The sequence below is a fragment of the Platalea leucorodia genome (genome assembly GCF_965183815.1).
Source record: "Platalea leucorodia genome assembly, chromosome: 4".
Lineage (NCBI taxonomy): Eukaryota > Metazoa > Chordata > Aves > Pelecaniformes > Threskiornithidae > Platalea > Platalea leucorodia.
In genome coordinates, this window is record NC_138826.1 from 21,841,557 (window position 1) to 21,869,289 (window position 27,733).

Consider the following 27,733-nt stretch of genomic DNA (forward strand, 5'->3'; position numbering starts at 1 on the left):
GGATGACCCATCAGTATTAAGCAGGATTGTATTAATAGGACTGGCAGTGAAAATCACAGGCGCTTGTTGGAACTGCCTATTTAAAGAAAACCATCCAAGCACAAGCTCTGATGCCCCTTCTTCTGGGAGCTGTGCCCACAGTGTTTGGCTTGGCTCTGCAGACAACTCCTCCTCTTGGTCTCCATTCAAGATCATGTCATGGCACCACTGCTGAAATTGGTTATTAGTTTGGCAAGTACCTCAGTAAAGGGTCACAGGACCTCGCTCACTCAACTTCTGCAGGTCACCCCTAGCCGGAGCTTCTGTTGCACCAGGATGGGGCAGCAAGGGATAAACACACTTAGCTCTACCCCATCATTAGCAGATACGCTGCTATTTGTGGGATGGCTTTTTGCTGAGCTCTCAGACAGCATCAGCAGAGGAGCAAAGAGATGAAAAAGGGTTAGTGGCTCTGCTGCAGATTGCTGAGCTTTCTTCCTTGCAGTAATGTACAAAGGTGAAGCCTTCATAGGCATTTGTGCTACTGCTGCAGTGATGGATCCCTTAAAGCTAGGCTGCCATTCTTCCCTTCCTCCCCCAGAAATTTGGGGCTTAGAGGACCAGCAGTCATTCTTTTGGCCCAAGAAAGGGATTGACAGCTCTGAGGTGGGGACACTGCTCATCCAGAAACGGGGAGCATGTCAGAGTGGCCACATGGCCTGGTAAGCTATGTGTTGCTCAAGATACTCAGTCTGCCTCAAGAAGTTCCCCATCATTGCGTTGGTGTCCTTCTGAGCTTATAGGGGGCTGCTATGAAGACTGGAGTTTAGGAAATATTAAATGTCTGGCTATCTTGAAGTGTCTCATGGAAACCACAGTAGCTGGTGGGGCAGGTTGTCAGTAGTCTCTGCAAAAGGCAACTTTCAAGCTCTTCCCCTTGGCCTCATGGATCCAAAGTGGGACTGTTACCAAGACCAGCAAGTAAACATTAAAAGCCCCAATATGTGCAGAGAGGAAGGTGAGATGCTTCTTTCAAATGGTCTGCTTAGTTGCTGCTTTCAGCAAATCCATTCCATTTTGCATTTCAGCACATACCGTCACCGGAAATTCTCAGAGGCTCGGTTTACCGAAAACCTCAACTGAAAAAAAGATGATGTTTTTCCCCCCTGGCAGAATTGCTCTTGTTTACTTTAAAGCTTTAGAAAGTGATCTCATTTTTGTCACTGAAAATTACCTGCAACAGATAGTGAGAGTGTAGACTGTATTTTGCTGTCACCATCACCCTTGTATACTCATGGGACTTTACTTCGAAAAAAGCAATGCTTTAGCAGTACTACCCTGTGGTTTGCACATGCAAAGCCCTTTCCTGGGGAAGGGGAGTAGAAGCAGGCTGTTGTACAAAAATCTGAAAGCCTTTTTTCCTTCTTCATTCCATAAAACTGAAGGTAAAAAGACTGCTGTGCAGCCAAAAATTTCACAAACTATGAGCCGCTGGTCATAGTGGAAGCCAGGACTCCCGGGTCTTTCAAGTTTTCACCATTGAGTTACTGCATGACTTTGAACAAGGCACAGCAGCTGGAATTTTAAACACCAGCCTCTGAAATGAGAACCGGAGTATTTGTGTTCCTTATTCTGTGCATCCCTTTCAAAGTGATCACTCTTAAGCTGATAGGTTTGTAAAGCTCAGAAGGTCTGATTACCCTCAAATTTTGAGTGATTCCTTGTAATGCTGACCATGACATCTATGTGCCTTAGTTTTCCCAGCTGCAAAATAATCATGAGAACACAGTATTTACCTTCCTTACAGCTGTGAGGTTTAGTTACATCCTTCCAGGCACTTGGGACTCCTCAGATGAATGGTGGGACACCAAACCTATGGATTATTAATGACTAATAATTACTTTCTGGCTGCTACCTACAGGTGGTCAGCGGTTTGAATGCAGCCCACAGGGATGGCATCATCTGCCTGTCACTCCACCCTAGCTGCCCACATACCAGTGCTATTTGGAGCTCATTCTAATTACTTCTTTTCAAGACCAAGTCACGACCTTTAATAGGCTTCCCTGCCACTTGCTTGGAGATGTGTTGTAATCGCCCAAGTAGTAATTGGCAGAGCTATAGGGGGTGCTGGAAAAGCAGCACTGAGCTCCTTCAGACTGTATTCATCAGCAACTACTGCCTGGTTCTGGGGCTTTTCTCCCTTTGCTTAACCTTTCTGGAGCCAATTACCTCCGTAAGCTGCTGAAAAATTAAAGAGACGGGGACATTGCCTGCCACAGTAGGTGATCTCACTTTGTCACTTTCAATGAAAATGTGACATATGTAGCTCCTGGTTTTACTTTTTTTTTTTTTTTTTTTTTTTTTTTACTTTTTGCAAAGGACACCAGTATCTGTAAGGTTCATTCCTGCTGTAGCAGGCATGGCATGGGAGGAAAAAGCTCCCTGGTGCGGGACCAATGTCCTAATGCACAGTCCCCAGGATGTGCTGAGCACTGCAGCTGGAAACACGTAGTCAGTGACTAATGAATTTCCTGTCCTGCAAGAAGCCCACATATGGCATTGTCTCTCACTTGTGCCAGGATCGTGTTATTTCTGATGTGGAAGAAGAATTCACAAATAGGCTTTGGGGATAGATGCTGCCTGTCTGCCCCCGGGTGGAACTAGCAGTCTGTCCATGTCTTTGGGAGCCAGAGGCATGCTCAGGAACAACCACAAGAGGCTCTTCTGAAGGATGGGTACAGATCCCAGGGCTGGTGCTGCTTTGCACACAACAGGATGAAGAAGGATTGGCCTTGTGGTTAAGACACTGAGATGTGACTTTGGAGACCCCGGCTGTAGTTGATGTAAGTTACTTCACTTTTGTTGTACTGTAGTTCCACAGTGATAAATGAGATGAACAGTAAATTCTAGGAGGGTGAGGCCATGTTCCTAACAGCACTTTGAGCATTTCATAGATGGACTCTGTTAGGTAGACAGGGGGCTGTTCTGCTACTCTTAAAGAAATATCAAAGTGGTACACATGCTTTGATATTTATGGTAAAGGAACAGGTTCATCAGGTCTGATTCTCAGGTTTTTATAGGGAACATGACTTTGGGATAAGAACTGGTGACTTAGTCCCTTGTTAACTGCAACTCTGATATGTCTGCCTTGGGGGAATAGGCTCTTGTGTGTTGTTATCACAGTTTTCTGGGCAGCACTTCACTGATGCTCCACAATCATACTTAGAGTACCGTGTGTCTAAGCTATTCAGGCCTGGCTTGGAGTCAGGTGACTATCTTGGGGCTTTGGAGGAAGCCTACAACTGAAGGTACATCTTCTTTGAGAAGACAAGTGCACAAATGTACATGCAGTTGCTTAGTAGGACTGCATGTACAGCTCCACAACTTGCATATGCTGTGGCCAATATGTTTATTTGTTTCTTGGCAGCACCCCTGGATGAATGCTGAACCCCATGTTACCTTGTTTCAGTTGGATTGCGGGGAGCTGGGCATCCCTCATTGTCTTCCGAGTTGGGTAACAGTCCAGAAATTAACCTACCCAGCCTTCCTTAGCTCTCTGCTTACATACTTCTAGTAACTATGCAGGAATGAATTTCTCCATATGCAAAAAGAGTAACGCTGTGACCTTCCTCTGAAGGTATTTGAGCCCTAGAACTAAAAAACACTGTGTAAGGTAATGTATTAATAGTATTATTCATACTAAAGTTATTGTACAGAGTGATAACTAAAAATCAAAAGGTATTGCATCATTACTTTCTACAGAGGAGCTGTAGTTCTGGATGCCTCTGTTCTTGTATGAACTACTGTGGTTCATATTGTGGTACCAGAAGAAAACCCAAATCACCATCTGCCATTGTACAAGTAACACAAAGATACCACACAACCTGAAGAGCTTATGAGCTATGTCTGTTAAGTCTTAATCTTAGCTTAATCTTGCTTTGAACGTAAACGTCAGGTTAATAATAAAATCCTCCAGTTTTGTATGTTAGTTTTAGCCTCAGATAGGAACTGTTCCTGGAACAACAGGACTGCAAACACTGCGCTCTCTGCAGCAACACTGGTGGTAGGTGTCTGCAGCGTTTTAAGATCTTTCTGCCTTTTTTTTTTTTTTTTTTTTTTTGGCATGTAAACATATCCCTTCTTTTCCCCTCCTTTTTGGGTTTCTTCTAGGGAACGTAATTACCCAAGTAGACACCTCAGTCTTCACTGGCTGATAACTTTAAGGAGTGGGATATACAGAAACTTTAAAGCAAAGCCTACCAAGAACGGTGTCGCTTCTTGCAATGCTGAAGGCCAGGCACTCTGAGTGGAACAGAGCTTTGAAACATGAGAGGAGGTGTACCTGGGTTTTTAATACTGCTGGGGGACAGGCTACTGTCTCTGGTAAGTTGAGACCAGGGTGTATAACAGTTTGTATGAGAGAGGTGGCAATGGGGTGCTCATGGAAAAGAGTAACTTCAAAATGCAGAGCTGGTACTTGAGAGACTGGTCGAGCTGCATAGGGGAAACATGGCAGGGATATGTTTGCATAGAGTGTTAGGTCTCTCTAGCATACCTGAAATGGGAAGTAGAGTTCCATGTCAGGACTTTGGTACTTGAGTTGCTTCCCTGGTGTGTTCATTCCTACAAATAATAAGGTGGTTATGTCCCAAGGAGCACTTCCATCTAAGTTAACATAGGAGGTTTGGGGGGAGGAGAGGTTTTCTGTGCTTTGTAAATATGCCAGCACTGATAATGAACTGTATGAGCCTTATCCCAGGAGAAGAAAATCCTTGTGAGATAAGCACAGAGCCACCTGGGAACTGTGGGTTTACCATCTACTTGCTTTAGGTAGCAGCAGAGCTGTTTAAGGGCCAGTTACCCAGCGATGGGTTGGGGATACTTGTATCTGTTTCCAGACTCTAAACAAAGAGGCAGCTTGTCTGTGTGGTGGGCCAGAATCTTACATTTTTGGCTGGGGCAAGGAAAAATAATAACCATTTTCACTAGAAATCTCTCTGAGTCTGCAGCATTATCCTATACCCTAGGTGGGTAAAGAACATTGGGCTCTTCCTCTGTGCACACCATAATCCCAGCTTGCTCCTGAAGAGACAATCAAATAATTCACCCTGGAAAGCACAATGACACTTAATTACAGTTTGAGCAAGACCAGTTATGGTCCTTTGTGGCCTAATTTGCTTCTGCCAGCAAGTCGCTGATGCCTCAAGGCTGAGCCTGTTGCACCCAGCAAATGTTTGTTGCTCTTGTTGCTATGCTCCAAAGCCCTCCCCATTCTAGGTGATGGACAAATGCAATTTCCTTTTCCCTGAAAATGCCAAAGGAAAGAGAAAAATCTTTTGCAAACCAACCACTGTTGTTTTTTTCTTGAACCACATTCTAGTCTGGTCAGCATTCAAGTGTGGAAATGTGCGGTGCTGTGGTTAAAACAAGGGATGTGAGTCACGAGTCCTGAACTTGTAAATACCATTTTTTTTCCCCAAAGCTGCTGGATAACCTTGGGTAGATGACATGACCTGAGAGTGGCTCTCCTCACTTCTTCCACTCTGGGAGCTTCATCCATAAAACCTGTCAGAAAAGAGGAAGGCAGTAAATCCTGCATTGTGACTGCAGGTTTAGGTTAAATGCAGGTTTTCTCTCAGGTTTGGGTGGGATTTGGTCTGGTGTGACTGTACTTTGAGATTGGTACCAAATATAAAGTATGCCTGACAGTCCTTAACTTTGATTATGCCCAGTGTTATCCTTTTCTGTTCCCTTTGTCACTTCAGCTTTTTTAGGGCTCAGAATCAACAGGCTTTGTTATGGATCTGCACTGTGCGTTACTTCAGCCACAACCTCAGCAAGGTCCAAGACATGTGATGTTTTGTGCATTCCTGCAAGATATCTTGTGACTCTGGCCATTCTTTCAGGAGATATCTGTAGCCCATTGCTGCATTTTCCTGCTACGGCAGGGCTGGAAGCAACATGCAGCTCTCTGATGAATGGAGTGTCATACAAATTATTTGAATAGCCCTGTCTTCAATACTGGGATGGGTTCTCCATGTCACCTGCTCCATGTCTCCATGTCACTTTCCTTGTGTGCTGAAGCTGGAAAAGTGGTATCAGGCATGTGAGAGCTGGATGGTGGGGATGTGTTCAGCACAAAGTTTATTTTGCTGAAGGGTCCTGGTCCTAGCTGAAGAGGCCAGTTTCCCTGGCTGAGCTATTCCTCCCTCAGATTCCTCATTATTGGCTAGTTTCTCCAGCCATAAATTGGAAGTAGCCCACTCCTCTTCAGTGTATTCCTGCACTGGTCTTCAAACTAACTGAACAGACTGCTCCCAGAGGACCCATCCCTGGTTTCAAGCAGTGCCATGCACAGTTGGGGCTGTGAACTGGGGAGTAGTGTCTGCAGACGTGTGTGTCTTGGGAACCTATCAGTACTTGATTGTATTCAACTCTCAGTATTCTGATTAAAGAAGCTACAGTATCCTGGGATACTGCAGCTATTAATCTTACTGCAAAACAGTTCCTATCTGTATCTTAATTCCCTAGTAGATCTGGACACCATTTTCCACGTGACTCTCTTTGTTTTGGCTAAAAACTGCTTCTTTAGATGGTCTGTAAATATTTTTGCACGTTAGTGGAATTAGCTGAAGTGAAAAAATAAAACCCTTGAAAAAGTCTCAATATTTTCAATTTTTATTTTGAAACACCTTTTCTGTCCAAAACTCAAAGAAAAGATGTTTTAAATTGAACAACATATCTGTTTGAAGCCCGAGTGAAACTTATTTTGACATATTTCTTTTACCTGAAAAATGAAGACTTTTGGTTGTTGTTGACTTTTCCCTTGGCCAGCAAGTGAACCGAAAAATGACTTTTATTGCTGCTGTTATATGCAATGCGTGCCATGGGCTTATTTGTCAGTTTGCCCTGGCAACCTACCTCCCTCGACCCCTGGGGCATTCCCCTGGATGGGGTCATCGCACACTTGGTGTCAAAAGAAGAGCTCCCATGCTCTATTCTCCCTTCCCCACCACATAAATCCTACTTTCTCAGCTATTTGGCTCCCATAGCCAGGGTGTCTGAGGACATACTGGGCTTCTGAAGGATTTCTTCTCCCAGCCCCTTTGCAAAGCAAGGCTGGTCCCCCTTTGCCTCTCTGAGAGGCGCTCAGGCATCTCAGCTCTCGCCTGGGCTTTCTGGGCAGCAATGTGGGCCATGCCTCAGCTAAGCCAACAGGTTTTACTCTAAATGTGTCAGTAGCCTAAGGCAGTGCCTACCTCTGTCCCACTGTCGGCGTGTGCTCTGCTCCTGGCCCGTGTGCAGCTATCTTCTTGTTCGTGACTCAGGCATCAGAGTTTCTGAAGCGGGAATTAACTTTCTGTGCTGTGTCTCCCTGGTGCTGCACCAGTGAGTCAGTGACTGGGGCTTGTGGGTGGTTTAGGTTGGTTGCTAAAAAGTAAGAGAAAAGGCACAAAATTTGCTTATAAGACTGTCTTTGTGGACTGTGTGAAGGATCCACACGTGCCTCAGCTGCCCCTTCCTGGGTCAGGACATGTGTCCTGTTTAAAGTTGTGTTACCTCCCACATCTTAAAGCTCAGTCGAATTCCTTTTGTGGTGTGAAGCACGTTGAGTGAGCCCAGTAGGTTACACCTCTTGGCAGCACCACCTCACTCACACTGTGCTGTAAACAGTTTGCTGCTGCTGCTTGGATCATTCTTGTGCATTTGCATCCATCATTTTGTAATTTTTGATTTGAATTTATCTGATGTACCTAAGGCCATTATAGGGTCCTCGCTGTTACAATACGAGTGATTCACAGTCCACAATGCAGTGATTTCCTTCCCCTCCAATATCTCCATCACAGAGAGAGGGAGCAAAAGTGATAGGAGTTTCCTTATAAAGAGGCCAGATAATACACTGGATAACGAATGGGCTGAACTGATTCTCCTTTTTAAAAGCAGCACTAAAGAAAACAATAATTATGTTTTCGTTGTTGGACACTGCCACTTTACTGAACCTTACTTTTCAAATCCTCCTCTCTTCGGTCAACCCCATTTTCTCTTATCTCTCATAGTTTTACATTACCATCATTTTAGGCATCAGTGCTGAGCTGCCAAATAGATCCCCAAAAAATTGTTATTGACAAGAGAGGACTTATTAAACTTGAAAATATTTAAAAACTCAGATTCTCATGCAAACAAATATTTTTGTGTTGATAATATTTAATGTTTTGATTTGAGACCCAATAACTTAAAATGGCTACATTTAAAAATTAATTACAATTAATTGTTAATGATTAATTGTTAATGATTAACACAATAACCACAATAATGATTAATACAATAACCACAGTATAATTAATGATGATGATTAAAATTTAATTGTTAAATAATATAATTAGAAATTAATTATAAATTACATATTTATTGACCTGAAAGCATCATCAGCCACCAAACTGCTGATATCGGAATCTCTGACATTTCCAATACTTTATTTTTCAACACAAAAACAATATCTGCATCCCAAATGTAAGAGTAAGAGTTAGTAAAAGTTCCTTGAATGTGCCTGAAAACCAGGCAGGCTTAGGTTTTACGTGACAAACTGTTTCAGCTGCTCACTAATTTCTAGCCTGTATGCTGCAGGGTAATCAGTACAATTCCCAGGAAATCCATGAAGGTTTTAATGAGCCGTGACATGTTCAGTGCACAGTCAGCATGAAGCAGTGCAGTGTGAGGGAGCTTTTGGCAAAGGCTGATGCGCGTAGGTCCTGGCTCCTGAGGAGCCAGCTGCTAATCCTGACACTTGCCCAGGGAACTCGAATAGTGGGAACTCTGTACCGCCTCAGTTCAGCTCTTTCTCTATAAAACCACTGTATCCATAATCTACCTCATTCATAAATACATTTGCTAAACGAGTTTCCCATACTGCTGCTGGTTTAGGATACTCGGTGTAGGTGTTTCTGCTAGAACACTTTTGTTCTTTATCAGAGGACAGGGTAATCCCTAATTTTTCCAAGATTCAACTTTTGCAAAAGTCACTGTTCTTAAAGGTATATATCCCATTGGTTTCTGGGCGTGTGGATCAAAACCTTCACGTAGCTAACGCGATTCTGACTTTTTGTAGATGCTTATTCTTGTGGTTTTTTAGGTAACATAAAAACCTGAATCTGTTCTTTTGAGTTTTAGAGCTCCACTTTTACACTGAACTATCGGTAGATATTTAGGAGGTGAAGCTACATGCTGACGAACCACGTCCATATCAAGCTGCCGGAGTCATCCCAGTGACATCCCTAAACAAAATTGGGAGAAAGGTGACTACTCATTTGAGCCCAAGGAAATTATGTTCATTTCAGATTTCAGCATCCTAAATGTAATACTTTTGACTGGGACCTACTTCATTTTTTTAATTTGGTGGTCTAGTGTTTTGGATTGCTATGCTCAAACTGTAAAGGAATTACTTTATTTTAATCCATTCTAAAATGTAAAGCCAAGTATCATATTCTTACAAAGTCAAAGACCAAGAAATTTCAGTTAACATTTAAGTGAAGCCAGCTCTTCCTCAGTCAGATACCCTCCTCTGCTAGTCAGAATTGCAGCACTGAGGCTCCATAAGCAAAACCAAGAGTGAATGAAAACTCAAGCAAAATTTGTAACAGGAAGGATATCTTTTATTAGGTCAACTAGTGCAGCTAAAAATAAGACACAGACATACTTTTGTGTACATAAACACTCTGGCATGCACAGAAATGAAACTGGATGTGATTTTTTTTAAATAAACACCAATGTGTGTATTAAAATGGACAGAGAAAAGGGACGGCTACTAGCAGATGGGGCAGATTTTTTAAATTCTGTTTGCTGAAGTGCTCTTAGTATCATGGGTGAAGAGACTTGCCCATGGCACTCTTTGAATTGCCTGGATCCTTTTAAAAGTTCTTCCTTTCCATTGAAAACTTGATAAGTAGTAGCTAAAGATTTTGGGGAAACAAGCGCTGGGGAATGATGCACTGAGCACTATGATGAAAGTAGCCCAGAAACAAGATGCGGTGGCTTTCAAGAGGTTCCTCCCCTCCTTCCCCCCCTTAAACCACACACAAAAACACATCCTAGGTGGTCGAGGAGGCATTGCCTAGAAGTACAAAGTGCTTGAATTGCACATGTGATTGTTACACTGGGATAAAAGCTGGAGTCAGGACAAGGGCAGATCCCGCTGCTTCAGTATTTGTACTTTTTGAAAAGCCAATTTGGCAAGCAGCATAACAAGAGCCTAACAAGTGGATGGACATATGGGGAGGCAAAATAATTGTGCATTAGGAAGACTGTGCAGATGTGAGCTGAAGTAAGGGCGTAACTCCATATGGCGCATTGCTGACCTTCAGTTGGTGCCTGAATGACAGTACGCGGTGCAGGTCTCACCATCTGAGGGATGCTGTACTGGGAGCGGGGCTGAAACCAGACAGAACTGGATTTATGCAGATCATCTGCTTCCTAGAAAACAATAAAGCAGCTACCGACAGCTGTTGTGCCTGAGATCATCGTGGTATTACTGCACCTTGCAACTCTGACACCTTCCCTAAAACACTTGGTGTATACCATGCTTCTAGAAAAAAAATACTGTTACCACTACTAAAGTGTGGTGGCTCTTAATCCTTGTTAATCCCCTGTGCAGGGAGAGCATAGGTGAGTGTGCAGGGTACCCGATTTCTGTCCATGTTCTCTATAGTTTAAAAGCCTTTATATGCCTTCGGAGAGGAAATAACTTAATCCTTTCAAACACAGAATATTAGAAAACCTGTGGTTAGCATGTTTATTTGAGAAACATGGATTTTTTTATAAACTAACCCAAGAGGCATGTGCGTGTTAGGTAGAATAGCTGGGGCACTCTTGTTATTAGCAAAGTGTGATGAGTGGAGGGCTTAATTCTTCAACCTAGAAATCCTTTGATGAAACACACTTGATAAGTCCAAACTATGACTTATGATTTATTATCATTTGTTCCTCCCTTTCCCTTTCTTAGCCTTTCTGGCTAAGAGTTTGGCCTCATTTTATCAATGGCTGCTTGAAATGCTCAGGAGGATTTGCTCCACTATTCACCAGCAGTCTTTGATATATGAGATTGTAGGCTAACACCAATAATCTTTTGTGAGGAAGTGTCACAATACATACATCGATCATCGAAGCCTCTATCTGTCAGACTCTCCCAACCCAACCGTATTTTTCATGACACAATGCGGCGCATGGCCTTTAAATTACCCATCTGTCTGACAAATCAGTGAGTGTGGCAGAAACTGGCAGCAGTTTGACGTCGCCTATCACTTTAACTGAAGTGAAAGTAATGCAAACAGATTTATGGGATCCCCTTTGATTATAGACTATGAATATATTTGGAATTGATGTTTGGGAGAGAGACACAACAGAGAGGCAGGAAAGGCTTGTAGGCAAAAGCACTAGTGTTGGGTTTGCAGCTTTGCATTTACTATAAGGGAGATTGTTCTGTTCTTAATTTTTCCCTCCACATATGTTGCATCTCAACTGAATACCTCTGACTTTTTTCATCTTTTTTTTTTTTTTTGTGGCCTGGGTGATTATTTAGCTGTTCTAAATTTATACCTTTATCAAGGCTGAGTTTTCTTAAATGTATTTGCAGTACAGCTATCAAATATTTCTGTATGTTCACTGCATAGCAGTAAATATTGCTGAATTTCCAAATGTGTTCTGAATACCATAGAGCACAGCAGAATACAAATGGCTGTTGTAAACGGACAAGAATGGCTGCTCGCTGCAATGCTGGTGAGGACTTGAGTTCCCTGATGGAGTAGAGCAAAGCACTGATTTGGGGGTTTTCTTGATCCAATGGTTTATCTTTGTTGCAGAAGTAACCAAGGCCTTGGCTTTTGCCCTTTGATACCTCCATGCAGAGGCTCTGGCCCTAAAATAGTATTGCCTTGACCCTGGTTCAGAACCAAAATCTGCTGTAACAAGCCTGCTTTTTAAGAAAGGGGATTTTATCCTACTTATTGAGGCTGTTGTTTAAGTGTAGTGACAAACTTGTGATGGTGAAAGCTGGGACTGAGAACTGCTGAGTATGTCTCACATACAGGCAACAACATGCCTGTTCAAACAGCTCTTGGCTGCAACTGAGCTCTTGCAGCCCTCAGCCATTCAATCAAGTGGTAGGGTGGTACCATTTGGGCGTTAGTACATTTGTTGAATCATTTTCTGAGCTCTCTGGAGCTTACACAAGCTTCTCTTGATACTCTGCTTGACTTTCTTCAGAGAAGCCATAGACTTAAGTGATTCTCTTCTTTTTAAAGGAATAGTTTTCATAAATGAAGGTGCAAGCATTGGGAGTCACTTAACAAAACAGATAGTTGTGGTTCAGCTATGATGGCTCTTGCCTGAATTCCAGAGGAAACTGTGATTTGTGGGTTTGCCACAGAAACTCAGCCCATTCACTAAACACCTTCAGAGTTTCCTCATGCCAGGCAGCACTGAGCAGCAATCTGTCGCTGCTGTGGGTTCTTGTATTCCCCTGTTATCACAGCCATTGGTAGCTGTGAGGATTGTCATCTACAGCTGCTTAGCTCTGAGAAAAGCTTTTCTAAATCTGGAGCCCTTCTCCTGAATTTTTCTTCGGGGATGTTGGCATAACCTTGAGCTGAATTTCGTTTGTTGATTCCAGCACACAGCCTAAACCTCTGGCTGGGCATCGTGGCTCTGTGGGTCTTTCAAAACAATGGAGGGAAGATGCCTTCTGGGGCATATATTTTCCAAACAAACCAAATAGGTTTTTTCCTTTTCCCTCAGCTAGTGTTTGCCTTGGAAAGAGAGAAACAGGTAACATCCCCCTCCATGCTAAACTGTAGAGGTCATTTTTATTAGGATGATTGCTACATGGAACAAAACAGGCCTGCTGTGCAAAGGAAAAGGTGCTGGCAAATGGAGTTCACTGATGGGATGGGTACTTTCCAGCCCACAGTTACTTATTTGGAAACCACATTCCGGCTCCTGTAAATGGGCTGTTGGCAGTGTCACTCCTGCCTTTTCAGGCAGTCTTTGTCTCCAGCCTTTATACATGATGTTGAGAGGCCTTTTTGACTTCCAGGTGCAGGCTTTTGCCAAGCTTGTGGCAGCTGCGTTCTTGCATAAGCTTCTCCTCACACCTCCCTAGGTGAGGAGGTGGAGACAGTGATGCCAAGCGTTGCATCTCCTCACACAAGGTTGTGTCTGCAGGATTTAGTGGGAGTAATAGAAAGAAATTGCCCAGAAATAGTGGGGCAATTTGTAAAAAAACTTAGGGTCCACACCATCCACAGTTCTCCCATCAGGTTCTGCCTGCCTGTATTCCACATCCATTCTGGAAGCACACTCATTGGAGACCCCTTTGTGCAAGTCCTACACCTTGTTGGTGTTTGTGAGGGAAGCCACATCTACATTTGGAGCACAGAAGACAGATGTACTATCCCAGTGTAGTGTTCAAAGCATGGACGCAAGCTAGGCTAGCATCACGGTGAAAAGGAAAGCTACAGATGGTGTCTTTGCTAAGGTTGTTCCTCTGGTATAATCCTGTCTCTGCTATGAGTTTTTTTCAAGCACAGCTTTGTCAGTCAGGGATCTCACCAAGGCAGCCATGACTTTGGTGGAGCTGTGGCTTTAGGCGTGTTCTGCATAGATCTAGTAGCAGAGCAGAGGGCACATGTGAGCAAAGTCACACTGGGGTCCCTTTTGGTTTAAACCAGTCCTAAGCTATTCTCTGTAGGCAGGAGCTCTGAAACCCAAGGAAAGCATTGGTTTCTAGTGCTGACCTTCAGTACAGCATGACCTGAATGCCATGTCTAGGACACAGTGAATGATACTGGATGAGGATCTCTAAGTGCAGGATGGCTCCTCTGCTTATAGTCTCTTTGGCTAGCTGCTGATGAGTCAAAATGCCTGCTTTTTATGAATAATGAATTTTTCTTTACCTCTAGGGAAGATGCATAAACTTCACTCGGGTGAAATCGGATGGAACCTCTGCCCCTTACAGCCCACCGCCGAAGCTGCCACGGCGTGACGATGTTCCTCTCAACAATGCTCCAAGGAATCCTTCTCCTCCTGTGTCTCTGCAGCCCCCTTCCAGGCAGCCACCTCCTGGACCACCCCCATCCCGAGCCCCTCCTGGACCTCCTCCTTCGCGCCCACCCCCGCAGCCCATGGCTTAGAGTGCAGCAAAACCCTGATTGACAAAACATGTCTCTTTGCTGAACACGGCATATTTATTGAGTATTGGTTTACAGTTAAAGATATCAGAATTTGTTGCTGGTCAGCAAAAAAAGAAGAAAGAAAAAAAAAAGAAAAATTGCCAAGTGTCAATTTTAGTGTATGAATATATTTATACCACACGAGCTGAGTAAACATTCAGTGGATAGATTCAGAGCTATGGGGTATAGAAACAAACCAAAATGATCATCTAGATACAGTAGCAGCTTTTGTATGTATACATTTGAAGATCTATTTACATATGACATTTGTCTGACTTGGTATGTCAGATCATTCACTAATAACTTTAGCCGGTACATGTGCATCAGTTGTTTTGATAGCTGCCATCTGCAAGTTGGTTAAACATAGTTCATTGAGGAATTTGCTTTCTTTTCCCCAACGGTAATGCATCCAGATGTTAATATGGAACAATAATTGCAAAGATAACTTTCTGCCTTTGGTTCTGCAGGTGGAATTTCCATGAAAGTTTATAAGAAGGCTATAACAATAACGAGGTAAGATGAGACTATGTGCCAATAATCTAGCAACAGTAGTCTAGCATAGAAGAGAAGTATTTTTCTCTCCTGAGAAAATCAGTTTTGAGCCTGCAATTTCTGCATATGTTTAGACTTGGTTGCATAGGATAGCCACTGAAGGCCAGATGTTGGTTCTAGAAATCCAAACCTTGAACAAGACCTGGGTTCAGGTTCAGAGGAATTTTGAAAAAAAACATTTTGGCTAGGTGTTTAGTTTTCATTTACAGAAAACATGGTCCAAAATGGAGCAAATATACATGCAATTTGAGTATGAATGCTGTAATATGCAAACAGCATGTGTTATATCAGCAGCATTGAGGGACTGATTCCATTGCTATTTAAGTAGATAAATTTCCTTTTGATCTTACTGCCAAGCAGAACTAGATCCTCTTGTGATTCAAACATGAATTCCTCTGTGAGTAGCTCTTTCTTTAGACAGCCCAGATCCCACTAATATGTAACCTTGCAGTCTACCTGTGGTTGAGAGGCATGGCGCGATGTGTCAGTATGAGCTTTTATCCATGTTTTGTATAGTGTTTGGCTAGAGGATTTCCCAAACATAGTGACTGTTTGCCCATGACCTCAGTTCTGTGTGTCATCAGAAAGTGATGTGAGCACCCACACAGAGGTGGGAATTAATGACACGGGACTGTGGGACAGCCCATGAATAGTGTTCACTAAGCAATACCTGAGTGGGTTGTGCCGAGATCATTCCCTAGTGAATCAAAATAACACCTGAGCTTGCTTTTTCTCCACCACTACCTATCATATTGGAGAGCGTGGCTGCAAATCCCTATGCTGGTTCGCTTTGGCACTGGCTGTGTTATTAGGATAGCTGTAGAAATAATGTTTATGTTGCATTATGACACAGTATATACTTATCTCTCCATCTGTGTGTAGGTGTGGGTGTGTAGCACATCACAGTAGTTATTGGCATATAAGTCCAAGATAAAACACTAACTGTATTGTGCAGTTACTCTGGATTTAAGGCCTCTTCATGCAGTTGTTACAGACATATAAAGTTGCGCTGGTACAAACAGAAATCGGGCTTACTATCTCCGGTGGAAGTCCCACTTGCAGAACACCGTGCCAAGCTCTTATCGGTCTATGCTGATCACTGTGACATGCCGTGTGTATGCAGCTGAGGCTGTCAAAGATAAACTCAGAAGAACCACAGAGCCTCTTTCTCCTCTTGCACTGCTCTGCTCTCTTGAGTTATGCTCTTACCTCATGTATATTGGTGCAGGTAGTGGAATCACACTCGCGGGTGCCAGCTGGCCTTGGAGCTGTTCCTAATTTAGGCCTGAGCCAGCAGAGCACTTCTGCATGCATTAAAATGTCCTGCAGGTCAAGAGGAACATCCTTATGCCCAAGTACTTTGCTGACCTGTGACTTCATTGTGATCAGAAAGGAGAATTGGGATGCACTCAACCCTATCCTCATTCTTTTTAGTCACTTGAATAGGGTCTGCATAATTTGGTCCATAAGAATGGATTTCTGTTTGGAGGAGAGAGAAGAGTGTGTGTATGTGTGTGCGTGTGTCTGTGTTTGTGTGTGGGAACTGTGTAGGTTTTTGTTTGGTTTCCCTTCCTTTACAAAAATTGCTCGGAGAGTAGCACTCCTATGAATGGGAAGGCCTTTTGCAGCCAGTGCGACACACAGTCATCACTTACTTATCTCCATTTCTTTCAGCTTAAAGGTGAAACTAAAACATGTCCAATTTTCCACTGCAGTTCTGGTGAAGCTCTGCTTTTGACACCAGTGAAACATGGCATTTGAGGTTTAGCTGCTTGTGGGAGTAGGGAATACCACTGCTCTGTAGATGCCAAGTCTCTTATCAGTAGGTGGTGATGAGATTGAAACAATGGTGGAGCCCACAAATGATGTAGTAATAAAAGGGAAAACTTGCTTACAGAATTAGAATCTGCTAATAAAGTTGAATTGATGGGTCAGGAGTAAACTTCAGCTAATGAAGAAGCCTGGGAGACAGATTTTGTATTGTCTTTCACCTGTACAGATCTTGAGAGGGTTCAGTAGAGTTGTTGCAGATTGGCATTGATGTTAACGTTGGTAGGATTTGTCTCACTTCCAGTGAGAATGGAGGTGTTGGCTTAGGGAGGGCTTCTCACAATCACATATCCAACATGCCTGTTGTTTGCAGTTGAGGGGAATATTCTTTGCTGGAATAGCCAGTCTTGCGGAGAGAACAGATACTAACAGTTTCTGCATAACTTGCAAGTGCAGCGAGGATAGGAGTGGTTTGGGCTTCCAGGTGATCAGATCTGTATATGATAAAGCAGGAAGCACCGTGAATTTGAAAATTAGATTCAACATAAATGGAGTTCTCTGCATTTTCACTATATACAATTAAGCATTTGGTGTGTAACTCAAGTTTTGGCTGCAGCTTCTGTGGTGGGAGCACTGCAGGTTTAATTTGTCGGTAAAATGGGAAGAAGAGAAAGTGAACCTGAATTGAATTGCCTTTGCAAAGGTGGGGCAGTAAATATGCTGCACTGGCTACAGAAAGACCTTTTGGCTGTGTGGAAATGGACCCATTTACGGTGATTTCAGGCACTATAACAATGCAGTAGGAGAAACTGGTTGCTATTTTACCGTCTGTTGAGCTAGATCCTTACCTGGTGTAAATCAACATAGGCCAACTGAAATCAAGGCAGTAATACTGGCATCTGTCAGCTGAAAGCTGGCTCAAAATAAATGAAGGGACAAAATCCCTCTAACTGGCTTGATATTTCAACATTTGTTTCGGTATGCTTGTATGTCAGTTCTGATTACAGTAGTTACACTGCTAAGAAATGTTCTCATGTGGGATGATTCCCCTGTATTTTCCAGCATATAGCATCATTTGAAACTTGCAGAAAGTGGGTGTCTAATGCTTCCGCAAATCCAAGAGAAAAATGTGGATTCAGGGGACCTTTGGCTCACACTTAGCACAGATGTGAAATGACACAAGGTGCAAAGCAGCAGGGAGGGAAACCCCGTGTGTTTAAAGCTGATACAGAACCATATTGATCAAAGCATATTTATGGTCATCTCTCAACCTCAGTGCATGTATTGCCATCTGTGGGAGTAGCCTGCAGAGCAGACGGTCCTAAATGTAAAAAGGGAAAAAAAAGAAAGGAAAAGAATCTGCTCCTCATCTGAATGAGCGAGCATAACAATGAATGACATTATTTCATGAACTGTACCAGTTCAAATGCATGTGCACCTGGTGCTCCTGATGCTTTTTACTCCTGTTGGTCTTTAGACAACATGATCAGTAATATGCTTTCTCTCTTTAATCGTTTGCTGTTTTTATTGTTGTTATTTTGTTTTGTTTTTTGAAAAAAACACATTTCACTGAAAAAACAGCCCTACTTCTGTAAATATAGAGTTTAATTTGGAGGAGACAGCACACTTCTGGATGTTACTGCTGGACAGTTATTTATTAAAAGGGGCTTAAGGTGAATAAATACAGGTGGCTCAGGATACATGCATGCAAGTGTGATATGCAGTATAGCATTTTCAGTTCTCTGTAGTTTTGGGGGAAGGGGAATTTTTGAGTCATCCTAGTTTGTTTAGAAGTTTGTTACTGGTATGATACTTTTGAATAATGCAGTAGAGATTCCTAACATATAACAGTGCTTGAACAGATGTGTAGATTATGATAGATTTTTTTGTTTGGGGGGGGGGGAGGGGGTAGTGAAGGAGAAATGTCTTAGTTTTTAAGGGAAAAAATGTACTGTACTAAACTTTTTCTACAAAAAGATGTGCGTTTTCAGAAACAGTGGGGATGTGGGCTGATAGACAGCCGGGGCATGGAGATGAGGGACAGAGGAAGCAGTTGGATTTTTGAGGGACAAAGAAGTTTTACATAGGGGTGTGGGTTTGTTACTGGTACATGTGGTACAAATTTCTGTAACCGACATGCTGCTTCCACGTTATAATCATATAACCTTTATGCATTTTATGCGCCTGCTCCATTTTTCTGAGAAAACCTTGCAAATGTAATGCCTGCATGCAAATGTGGGAGATGTAGCCAAAGTTTTATAATCCAACATAATGTAGTATTAATGGATTCAAAATCAACAATAAAAGTGCTTACTGGTTAAACACTATGGAGAATTTCATTGCAGGATCATTTTAAGAGGGGCTAAGCTTGTCTATACCTGGTTTCTAATCAGCTCAGCCATCTAATGGTCAGGAGAATATGGGATTGGGCTGTCAGAATTCCCATCCCCACGTTGCTACTGATTCATTAGTTGACTAGAGACAAGGGTGTATTCTGTGCCTCAGTTTCCTGTTTCTAGCTTGAGAATTTCAATCTTTGCCTAATTCAAAGGTAAGCCATCGTTTGTTGGAAACCCTTTTAGATCTCGGGTAGCAGGGTAGAAATGCTGAGTAAATTCCACTGGAGTCAGTGCTCAAACATTGATTGACACGTGGGGCAGGATCTGAACTTATTGTTGCTATCATCTCAAAGAGAAGTCATCTAATGCATAGAAACAAAGTAAAAGCTATGCAAGGTAAGATGCTAGAGCTCAAGAATTTAGCAAACAGAAATTCTATGGCAAATCCTACACCTCTGAAAACACTGGAGTCATCAGGCTTCAAACACAACTATTGATTTTTAGGACTCTTGCCTGAAGGATCATAAGACCCCTTCTCCCTCTCTGTCTCTGAAGTTAGTTTTTTCTTCCCTCCCTGCTGCTAATGCTTCCTCTGTATCTCCTGGAGCCCCACTGAGGATTGGGGAGGGGGGGCGGGGCTGGTGGAAACATAAGACAGGCAAGAAGGTCAACAGGGGTAGGCCACAAAAATCTCCAACCCCAGCAGGCTGCAATTATGGGTAATCAAGGCTGCTGAGCTATGCTGCGCGCTCAGTCTGCCCAACATGGCAGCCACAGCCCTGTGTGCAATGAGTCCTTGCACGCATGCAGCCCCCTGAGCCCATGTGAGCCTTATCTGCAAAAATGGTGGGCACTGAATTTTGGGGGTCTGGTAGCCGTGTGAACTCATGGCAAAGCAGGTGGGAGCTGCGTGGTGACTGAGCTGGGCACCCCCCTCCCTCTGGCAGCTCCAACTGGTTGTGCTGCTAATGGGAGCCGAAATCCTTTGCCTGGAGCTGTGCTCCTCCCTCCTGGAGTCAGGGGCTCTGACAAAGAGCCCGTCTTGCTCTCATTCTGCTCCCCGAGCTGGCAAGACAATGCTCACCCAGAACGGTTTTGTGGCCTTCACTCTTTTTTGTTCCTCCATCTGCTTCTTACGTGAAAGGCAGGCTCGGGCTCTCGAAAGAGATCAGATAAACAAAAGCGGTCCCGGAGCCAAGGCTCTGGGCATTTTTGTTCTGCATTAACAAAAACCCGACACTGGCTGCAGCTGTGGCTGGTTAGGTTTATGCATGCCTGAGACAACAAAATTCAGATTTGATCTGAACTTCCCCAGAGACTGGGAATGTGCCGATCCAGGGCTTTGGTTACGGACTTGTCTATAAATAGTCTCTAATGCTGATTTAGCATCTTTCATCAAATATACTTCCCAGTCTCAGGAGTGGCATTTACATGTGAACATACACCAGCATACCCTATTTGGCTGCATGGAAGTCAGCAGCAAGAATTTTACTGGCTTCTGTAATCTGAGACAGGAACTGAAAAAATGCCCTTTCCCCCATCCTCCCATTCCTTAAGAAACCACAGGCAGAGCATGTTGCCCATGCTGGAAGTTGTCTGATCTTTACTCTGTGAATGTGCTTTGCCCTTTGGGTTAGGACTCATCTCAAGCTTTATCGGTTTCTGCAGCAAAGTTCCCCCCTCCCTGCGCATTGAGGACCCCCCTTTTCACTGCAAGGGAGGGTACACTGGAAGTTTCCTAGCCGGGTACTACTTCTGACTGCAACTCAGGAGAACTGTGAGATGATGAGATGAGATGAGATGAGATGAGATGAGATGAGATGAGATGAGATGAGATGAGATGATGAGATGAAGGAGTTCCCTAAAAGAGAGGGAACATCCTGTTGAAAGGTTTTACCTGTGATAGATCGAGAAATGTTTCCTTTTAAGCTTTCAGAGATGCAGGATTGTTGCGCGTGGATAAATACTTCACTGAAGGTCCTTAGATAACCCCATCTGTGTCTCTGCCACAGAGTTCACTGAAGTGCGCTCTCCTCGTGCCAGCCTGTCACTGCCATGTAGCAGCTGAGTTGCCCTTCATCCATGCTGGTGTCCTCCTGCATCCTGCTGAGCCTCTGGGGCATGATTCTTTGGTGCAGACCGTCTGTTTCTTCATGATAGAAATAGGGGCTGTGCAGAAATGTCCTAGGTCCTATGACCCAGAACACCTCACACTGGAGGTATACACTTTTCCCTCTGATGGCAGAGGGATATGGATTTAGAGCATGAGTCTTCCCAGAGGGCATAGGGGAACACAGCAGTCAAGACATATCCACATGCAATAAACACCCATGTGTTTGACACAGGTTACTAAATGAAGTGACTCTTTCCTTATTGATCATACCTCATGCACTGTTAAGGTAAAATACTAAGTGCCCTCAAATGTTTTCTAGTCTCCAATTTTTTAAGTATGTATGTAGGAAGATGTTCTGAGCTGAAAACAGGAGTCCCAAGATTCGCCTTCATCATCAAAGGCATATTTGGCCAACTAAAATCAATGGGAAAATATGGCAAGCATATGTGGCAGCTCATCCTTGTCAAAAACACAACTGTGGCTGCTTTGTGCCTCTCTTTCCTCATGCATCAGGAATAGCTTAGTTAAAAGCAAACATGCCTAGATGTAGGGGTTAGTCCTGGTCAGCTTTAGTGTTTTTTTCTATTCTTTTCTGGATTTCTGATCCACCTGTGTAAGGTGTGTTGGGATCTTCGGCACTAAGGGGATGCCAGTGCAGTGGTGATGCTGTTGGGCCTGGTGCCAGCCAGGAAATGCTGCAATGTCCTCAGCAGACAGGTGCCTTCAGAAGGTAGTTAATAACCCTTACAAGCCATCGTCGTCATGACGGTAGACTTGGGTCTACCATGGGTCACCAGGAGCCACCTGCTCCAGGAATGCACACAGCCTGTGTCTGAGACACCATGAGTGATAGCCCATCCACCAGAACAGTCACAGAGACCCTGGTGGGGGCTGTCTCTTCCCAAGCTAGCAGGTATGGCCAAGTACTGCTGGTACCTTGCAGCACTTGTCTTTCTCTAGGGGAAAAAGTGGGCAGGGAGAAACTGCAGTTCTCTGCAGGCTCTGGAGTTTCCCAGCTCTTTCTATTTTTGCCAATATGGTTTCTGCATCGCTAAAGTGACTCACAGGTCAAAATAGGAAATAGCTCATTTCCCCCCCAGCCACATGCAGGAGCGAAGGAGCAGGTCTGTCGCTAACCCAGGCCAGCCGGACCCTGCCCCGGGAAGAGCAGGCAGGATACTCCCTGGGTGGCCTCAGACAGTGGCTCTGCCATGGTCTCCTCGAAGATGTACCTGGAGGGTGAGTTTTCTGCATCCCCCCATGAATTCTGTTGTTCTCCTTTTCCGGAGCAATGCATAGGCAGTGGTTGTCTGCTCCCCGGGGGCCTGAGCTGCAGCCTGCTGGTACCAAGAGGGGCTCCTAGAAGTTGACAGAGCACCCCTGGGTTCACCAACTCTGCAGAGTCATTTCTGTGGGATGGCACAGCCAGCATTAAGCCTTTCCTTCCCTCCTGTGATGCTACTGCACGCAAATCAGGCTATGGCTGTTTCTCTACCCTCCATTTTTTGCCTCAGTTTCCATTGCTGTAAGGACAGAGTCCAGCTCTCGCTGTTTGAACTGTACAGCTCAGCACTCCTGGCCAGGCAGTTTCTGCAGCTGTAGCTATGGTGGCTCCTCTCAGACTCAGCAGCTGCCAGCTTTCCTCTCCATGTACCTTTGCAGCTCCCCCTGGGGCAGAAGGAAGAGGTGGGAGAGGCTCCTGGTGCTGGCTATGTGCATGACTCATGTCTGGCATTCCAGTATTTTCGGTAGTTCAGGAGCAGACTCAACGCAACAGCAGGAAATAAGTGTAAAAATAGCCCGTCGGTGTGTTTGCAGCCAAGCAAAGTGCATGATGTCTCTCTGCCAGGATCTGGCCCCAGCAGCTCCTTTCCTAAGCAGCTATTGGAGAGCTGCATGCAGAGGACAAGCTGTAGAGAAGCACTTGCCCCTGAAAGTCTGCTGCTCAGACAGTGGGCAAATGTCAGCCTCGCAGAGCCTGTTGGCTTGTTACTGTAGGGTTGCCTGTGAGCCCCAAGATGCTCTTTCACTGCCTGTCTTTCAGCACAACAAAGAGGGAGGTGATTGAAGCTGCCATCGAGGCCATACTCTGAGCAGAGCTCTTCCATGCTTCAGCGTGGAGAAGTGGCCATAAGCAATCACAGCTTCACTGTACCCCGTCACCCTGGCCAGGCATTGCTTCAAGAGGTAGGGACTGGAGTCCCAGTGATGTCCATGGCTGCCCCAACCTCCCCTGCCCCTCTGCAGAGGGGTGAGTCCCCCCCCAGCACTTCCTCCTGCCTCATAGATGGGCCTGGCAGCACAGCATTTCCCCCTCCTCCTTGCTGGTGGGAATCCTGACCCTCCGGGTGCACACAGCAAGGAAATCGGTAATGTGTGTTTGTCCTGTGAGGGCTGACAGAGCATTTCCCAGCATGGATGCTGTGAGACCCAAATCAATGCCAGCCAGGAGATGCTCCTTGGCAGGGCTGTCACCTGCAGAGGGGAGGCCACCACACACAGGCATGGGGACATTATGGCACATGGCCCCACCCCAGAGTGGCCATTTGGGCTGCGGCCCGCTGGCAGCACTCAGGGCTCTGGTAAGACCAGTGCAGGGCTCTCCGGGGCTGAGGAGGGGGACAGTGGCCATGGTGGTCAGGGAGGCAGGCCTGGCCGGACTGCCGCTGGAGGGCAGGACTCGACAGCCTATTTCCCACAGCGGAGCAGCCCGCTCCGACTTCTCCAGAGCAGAGTGGGAAATTGGCATTGCTTTGAAACAAAAAAAATCTGCTTCAAGCTGGTTTTGCTATGGAAACCCTGCTTAAACTGGCAGTTCCAGCTCCAGCAACAGCCTCTTCTACCACCCACAAAGTGAATGTGCTGTCCAGGTGCTCTCTGTTCATCTGTCCTGCCAAGGAGCAACTCCCTGGCTGTACAATGTGTGGGCCATGTCGCTGCCATTCTCTCTCTGGTCCTCCTCACCTTCACCACCGACCGGCATCCGTCTGAGCCACCACAAGCACGAGGTCCACATGCTCAGCTGGGCTTGCACAGTTACTAAGCAGGGAGCAGCTTGCTGCTGGAAATACTGCTCACCCTGGTAGATCAGGTTGCTTTTGTCCATAGTGTTGCATGCTTGTAATCTTAGAAGGGAGTTAATGCAGATGTGTATCTATGTGATTGTCCTGCTTCATGTAGACACACACTCACATCAGGAGAGAGAACTGCCTTTTGCTAGAAATGGAAATTGGAACGGAAATTGTAAAAGTCCCCTGGGATAAGCGTTTTCATTTGTTTTGCAGTTACCATCAGCTTGTGATGTGATGCAGTACTTTTCCTGCTTATATAAGAAATGCGCAAATCTCTGCTGAGATTCCCAAAAGCTTGTAGGACCAGAACTGGACATGCTGACCTAACAAAAGTTTCACACAGTTTCTGCAGCAATGTGATGCTTTCCATAATGCCAGCATTGGAGATAACTGTCTCCTAAGCCAACAGCATCTATTGTTATGCATTTTGCACCAAACTAGATCTCTGCACTTAAAAATGGTCTGATGGCTAAAGGCTTCCACTGAGGTTCAGTTCTTGGATCAGGAAGGGTTCAGCATTTCTGGGCCATTCAATAGCAGAACTGCAACTAGGTAGCTGTAGCCTGATAATCCCACTGCTCAGTGCTCTCTGTTTCCACTGCAGGCTGCCCGATGAAGGAAGCTTGGGGCAGGCCTTGGGACTGCCACCTTTCCTCCTTCCAGCACTCATAGACCTCTGCCACAACCAGTCCCTCCTCAGCTCCTTCCATGATCAGTCTCTCTCCAGGCTCTTTCCTTCACCTTCCTCAGAGCCACTCCTTCCTTGGCCATGCCCCTGCCTCTTGCAGCCTCCACGCAGAGCCAAGCTGGTAATGCAGCAGCATGCATGAGCCCGTGCTGTGTTTTCTACACTGTACTTCATACAGGCACACTCACTGGTGAGCTGTGACCTGGTTGCTATGTCAGTATCAAAGAGACACAGGTCAACGCGGAAACATGCGCTGAGTAAAATACTCCAGGCGAACAAGCCCTGACTATCAGTCCTCTTCTGTTCTTGCACCTATCTGAGCTGATCTATGAGCTGATGACAATGATTCCATGTCTGAAATGTTCAGCCCTCATTTATCACCTATGTGACAAAAATTGGTGCTGAAAACAACCCACGGTTTGGGACACAAGGTAGTCTGTTGAGGCATGAATGAATACTTCATGCCATTCTGCAATTGAGACACTGTGGCATCGTGAGTCTGGTTCTTGGGAGAGCTTGTTTTGATTTCTTGCTCTCTCCATGACCCTAAACATCCTCTCTGGTTTGACCCAGTGGACTCTAATCACCTCAGTATCACAGAGGGGCTGGTCTTAGATCACCCACCCATATCTGGCAGAGGTCTCCAAGAAAGAACTTGAACACTTGGAAGTTTTTCAACTAACACAGCTAGACCACAGCCCTCAGCTTAAGGAGAGCTGGCTGTTTTAGCAGCACTATTGCTATTTTTAGTGCCTTTAATGCAAAAATCTTCTCTAAGATTATTTACCCTGTTTTCTGTTCTTGTTACTACAAAAACAATCTGCAAAATATGTTGGTTTCTCTTAGAAAGCAACAGCTGTTGTGTAGGCACACAATAAAATACAAACCCAAACAATTCCCCAACATACATTCCGAGTAGCTGTGTATTCTTCAACGGGTCCTAGAAGCTGGCATTCCAGTCAGGGGGAGGATGTGTAAGTGTCCATATTGTTGTGAGATCTGGCTCAGCAACCTGTCTATACCTTGAATGACAAATTGTCACAGGCAGACCCATCTATCAAAGCCTTGCTTCTGCCCATAAGCACAAGTGAGCGCTCATGTAAAGTGTCCCCAATGGTCTGCTTAGGTGATGAAGATCATAGGTACTTGAGTAGAGACTGAACACCATGTCTGAAGAGAGGAAAGCAATATTTCATGTTGTGCTGGTTTTGGCTGGGGTAGAGTTAATTTTCTTCAGAGTAGCTAGTATGGGGCTATGTTTTGGATTTGTGCTGGAAACAGTGTTGATTGATAACACAGGGATGTTTTTGTTATTGATGAGCAGTGCTTACACAGAGTCAAGGCCTTTTCTGCTTCTCACCCCACCCCGCCAGCGAGCAGGCTGGGGGTGCACAAGAAGTTGGGAGGGGACACGGCTGGGACAGCTGCCCCAGCTGACCAAAGGGATATTCCATACCATATAACATCATGCTCAGCATATAAAGCTGGGGGAAGAAGAAGGAACTGGGAGACGTTCGGAGTTATGGCATTTGTCTTCCCAAGTAACCATTACATATGGTGGAGCCCTGCTTTCCTGGAGATGGCTGAACATCTGCCTGCTGATGGGAAGTAGTGAATGAATTCCTTGGTTTGCTTTGCTTGCGTGCATGGCTTTTGCTTTACTTATTAAACTGTCTTTATCTCAACCCACAAGTTTTCTCACTTTTACCCTTCTGATTCTCTCCCCCATCCCACCAGGGGAGAGTGAGCAAGCGGCTGTGTGGTGCTTAGTTGCCAGCTGGGGTTAAACCACGACACATGTCTCTGCCTCTGTTTTCTTTTGTCAAGATTTTGAGACACAAATGCCTTTGCTATGTCCACCAAGACATCTGAATGCACACAAATAGAGGTCTGGATACCAACTGCAGTGTTGCTGGTGCAACTGGCATGGCCACACTGACTTCAGTAGCATCACTGCAATTCTGCAGCAGTGGGAAGGGAACCAGTCAACCAAAAGGCCATGGGTCTGGCTCAGCACTCACTGAAATCATTGGGAGACTTTCCACCGGTTTTACAGGTGTCAGAGGAACACAGAGAAACATCTGCACCTGATGGAGAAGTCCTTCCTAGTTATCAGGAAGTTTCTTTTGACGACAATGTCATGATAACATCTTGGCCTAAGAGTCTGTGAGCTCTTTAAACCAGTGATTTCTCAGGGCCATGGTCTGAAGTGTTTTAGGCCCTTGGTACTAGCAGCCAGACAGTACTACTATGCAGTGTTCCCAGATTGTGCCATTGAGCAATTACAAGCCATCATTCCTAGCCTAGCTGAACTAGTAGCATCTCAAGGAGCCTGCTCCAGGATGCTGTTTTCAGTGTAGCCAGCTCTGGGCTGGAATATGGCCACTTCAAAGCTCAAGGCAAATCTAACGGTAGAGAAGAATGTGAAAAAGAACACTAAATGCAATCAAAATGAGATATACAAGCAGACAAGGAGTCAATGCCAAAGCGGGATGTTCCCTGAAGCACTAGTATTACCTCTAATTTTACCAGGAAATCAGAAGTGACACCATGTTCTCCTGTTTTTTAACCTTAACCTCCTTCAGCACAGATCACTCCAGTGCTTAAACTCGGTGTGGATCTTGAGTCATCCAGATGCAGCTGCTACTTTTGGGGCAGTACTGCATGACCAGCATCAGGGTGAGCCTGTGACAGGGGCTTGCTGGCTCAATTCCTGCTGCAGAGTAGTCAGGGCTGCAAGTCAGTAGGGGCTACAAAGGATGGCATTAGGTGGTGGCCCCTTGTCCCAGCTGTGTCCAGCCTACCCCAGCCCTCAGCAGGACAGTAGGATTTCTGAAGAGTTATTATTGTCTTCTGTCCCTAACCAAAGGCTTCTATCTCCTCTCTGAGCTAGGTAGCATGTGATTTGTGGCTATTGGCTGTATAATGATGTTGATAGATACCTTGGCTGATCAGGAAGGCTGGATACCTAGATTCTGTGCCATGCTAGCAGCGTAGTAAAC

At 44.9% G+C, this 27,733-nt stretch overlaps 1 protein-coding gene across 1 annotated transcript in view; it reads left to right on the forward strand.

The window, feature by feature from the left end:
• Window positions 1-15,014, forward strand: part of ANTXRL (ANTXR like) — a 58,695-nt gene extending 43,681 nt beyond the window's left edge. Inside the window, exon 18 of the mRNA XM_082308076.1 lies at window positions 13,929-15,014. Coding sequence (XP_082164202.1) covers window positions 13,929-14,159 — 231 coding nt within the window. The 3' untranslated portion in view covers window positions 14,160-15,014. The remainder of the gene's footprint in view (window positions 1-13,928) is intronic.
• The last annotated feature ends 12,719 nt before the right edge of the window (window positions 15,015-27,733 follow it).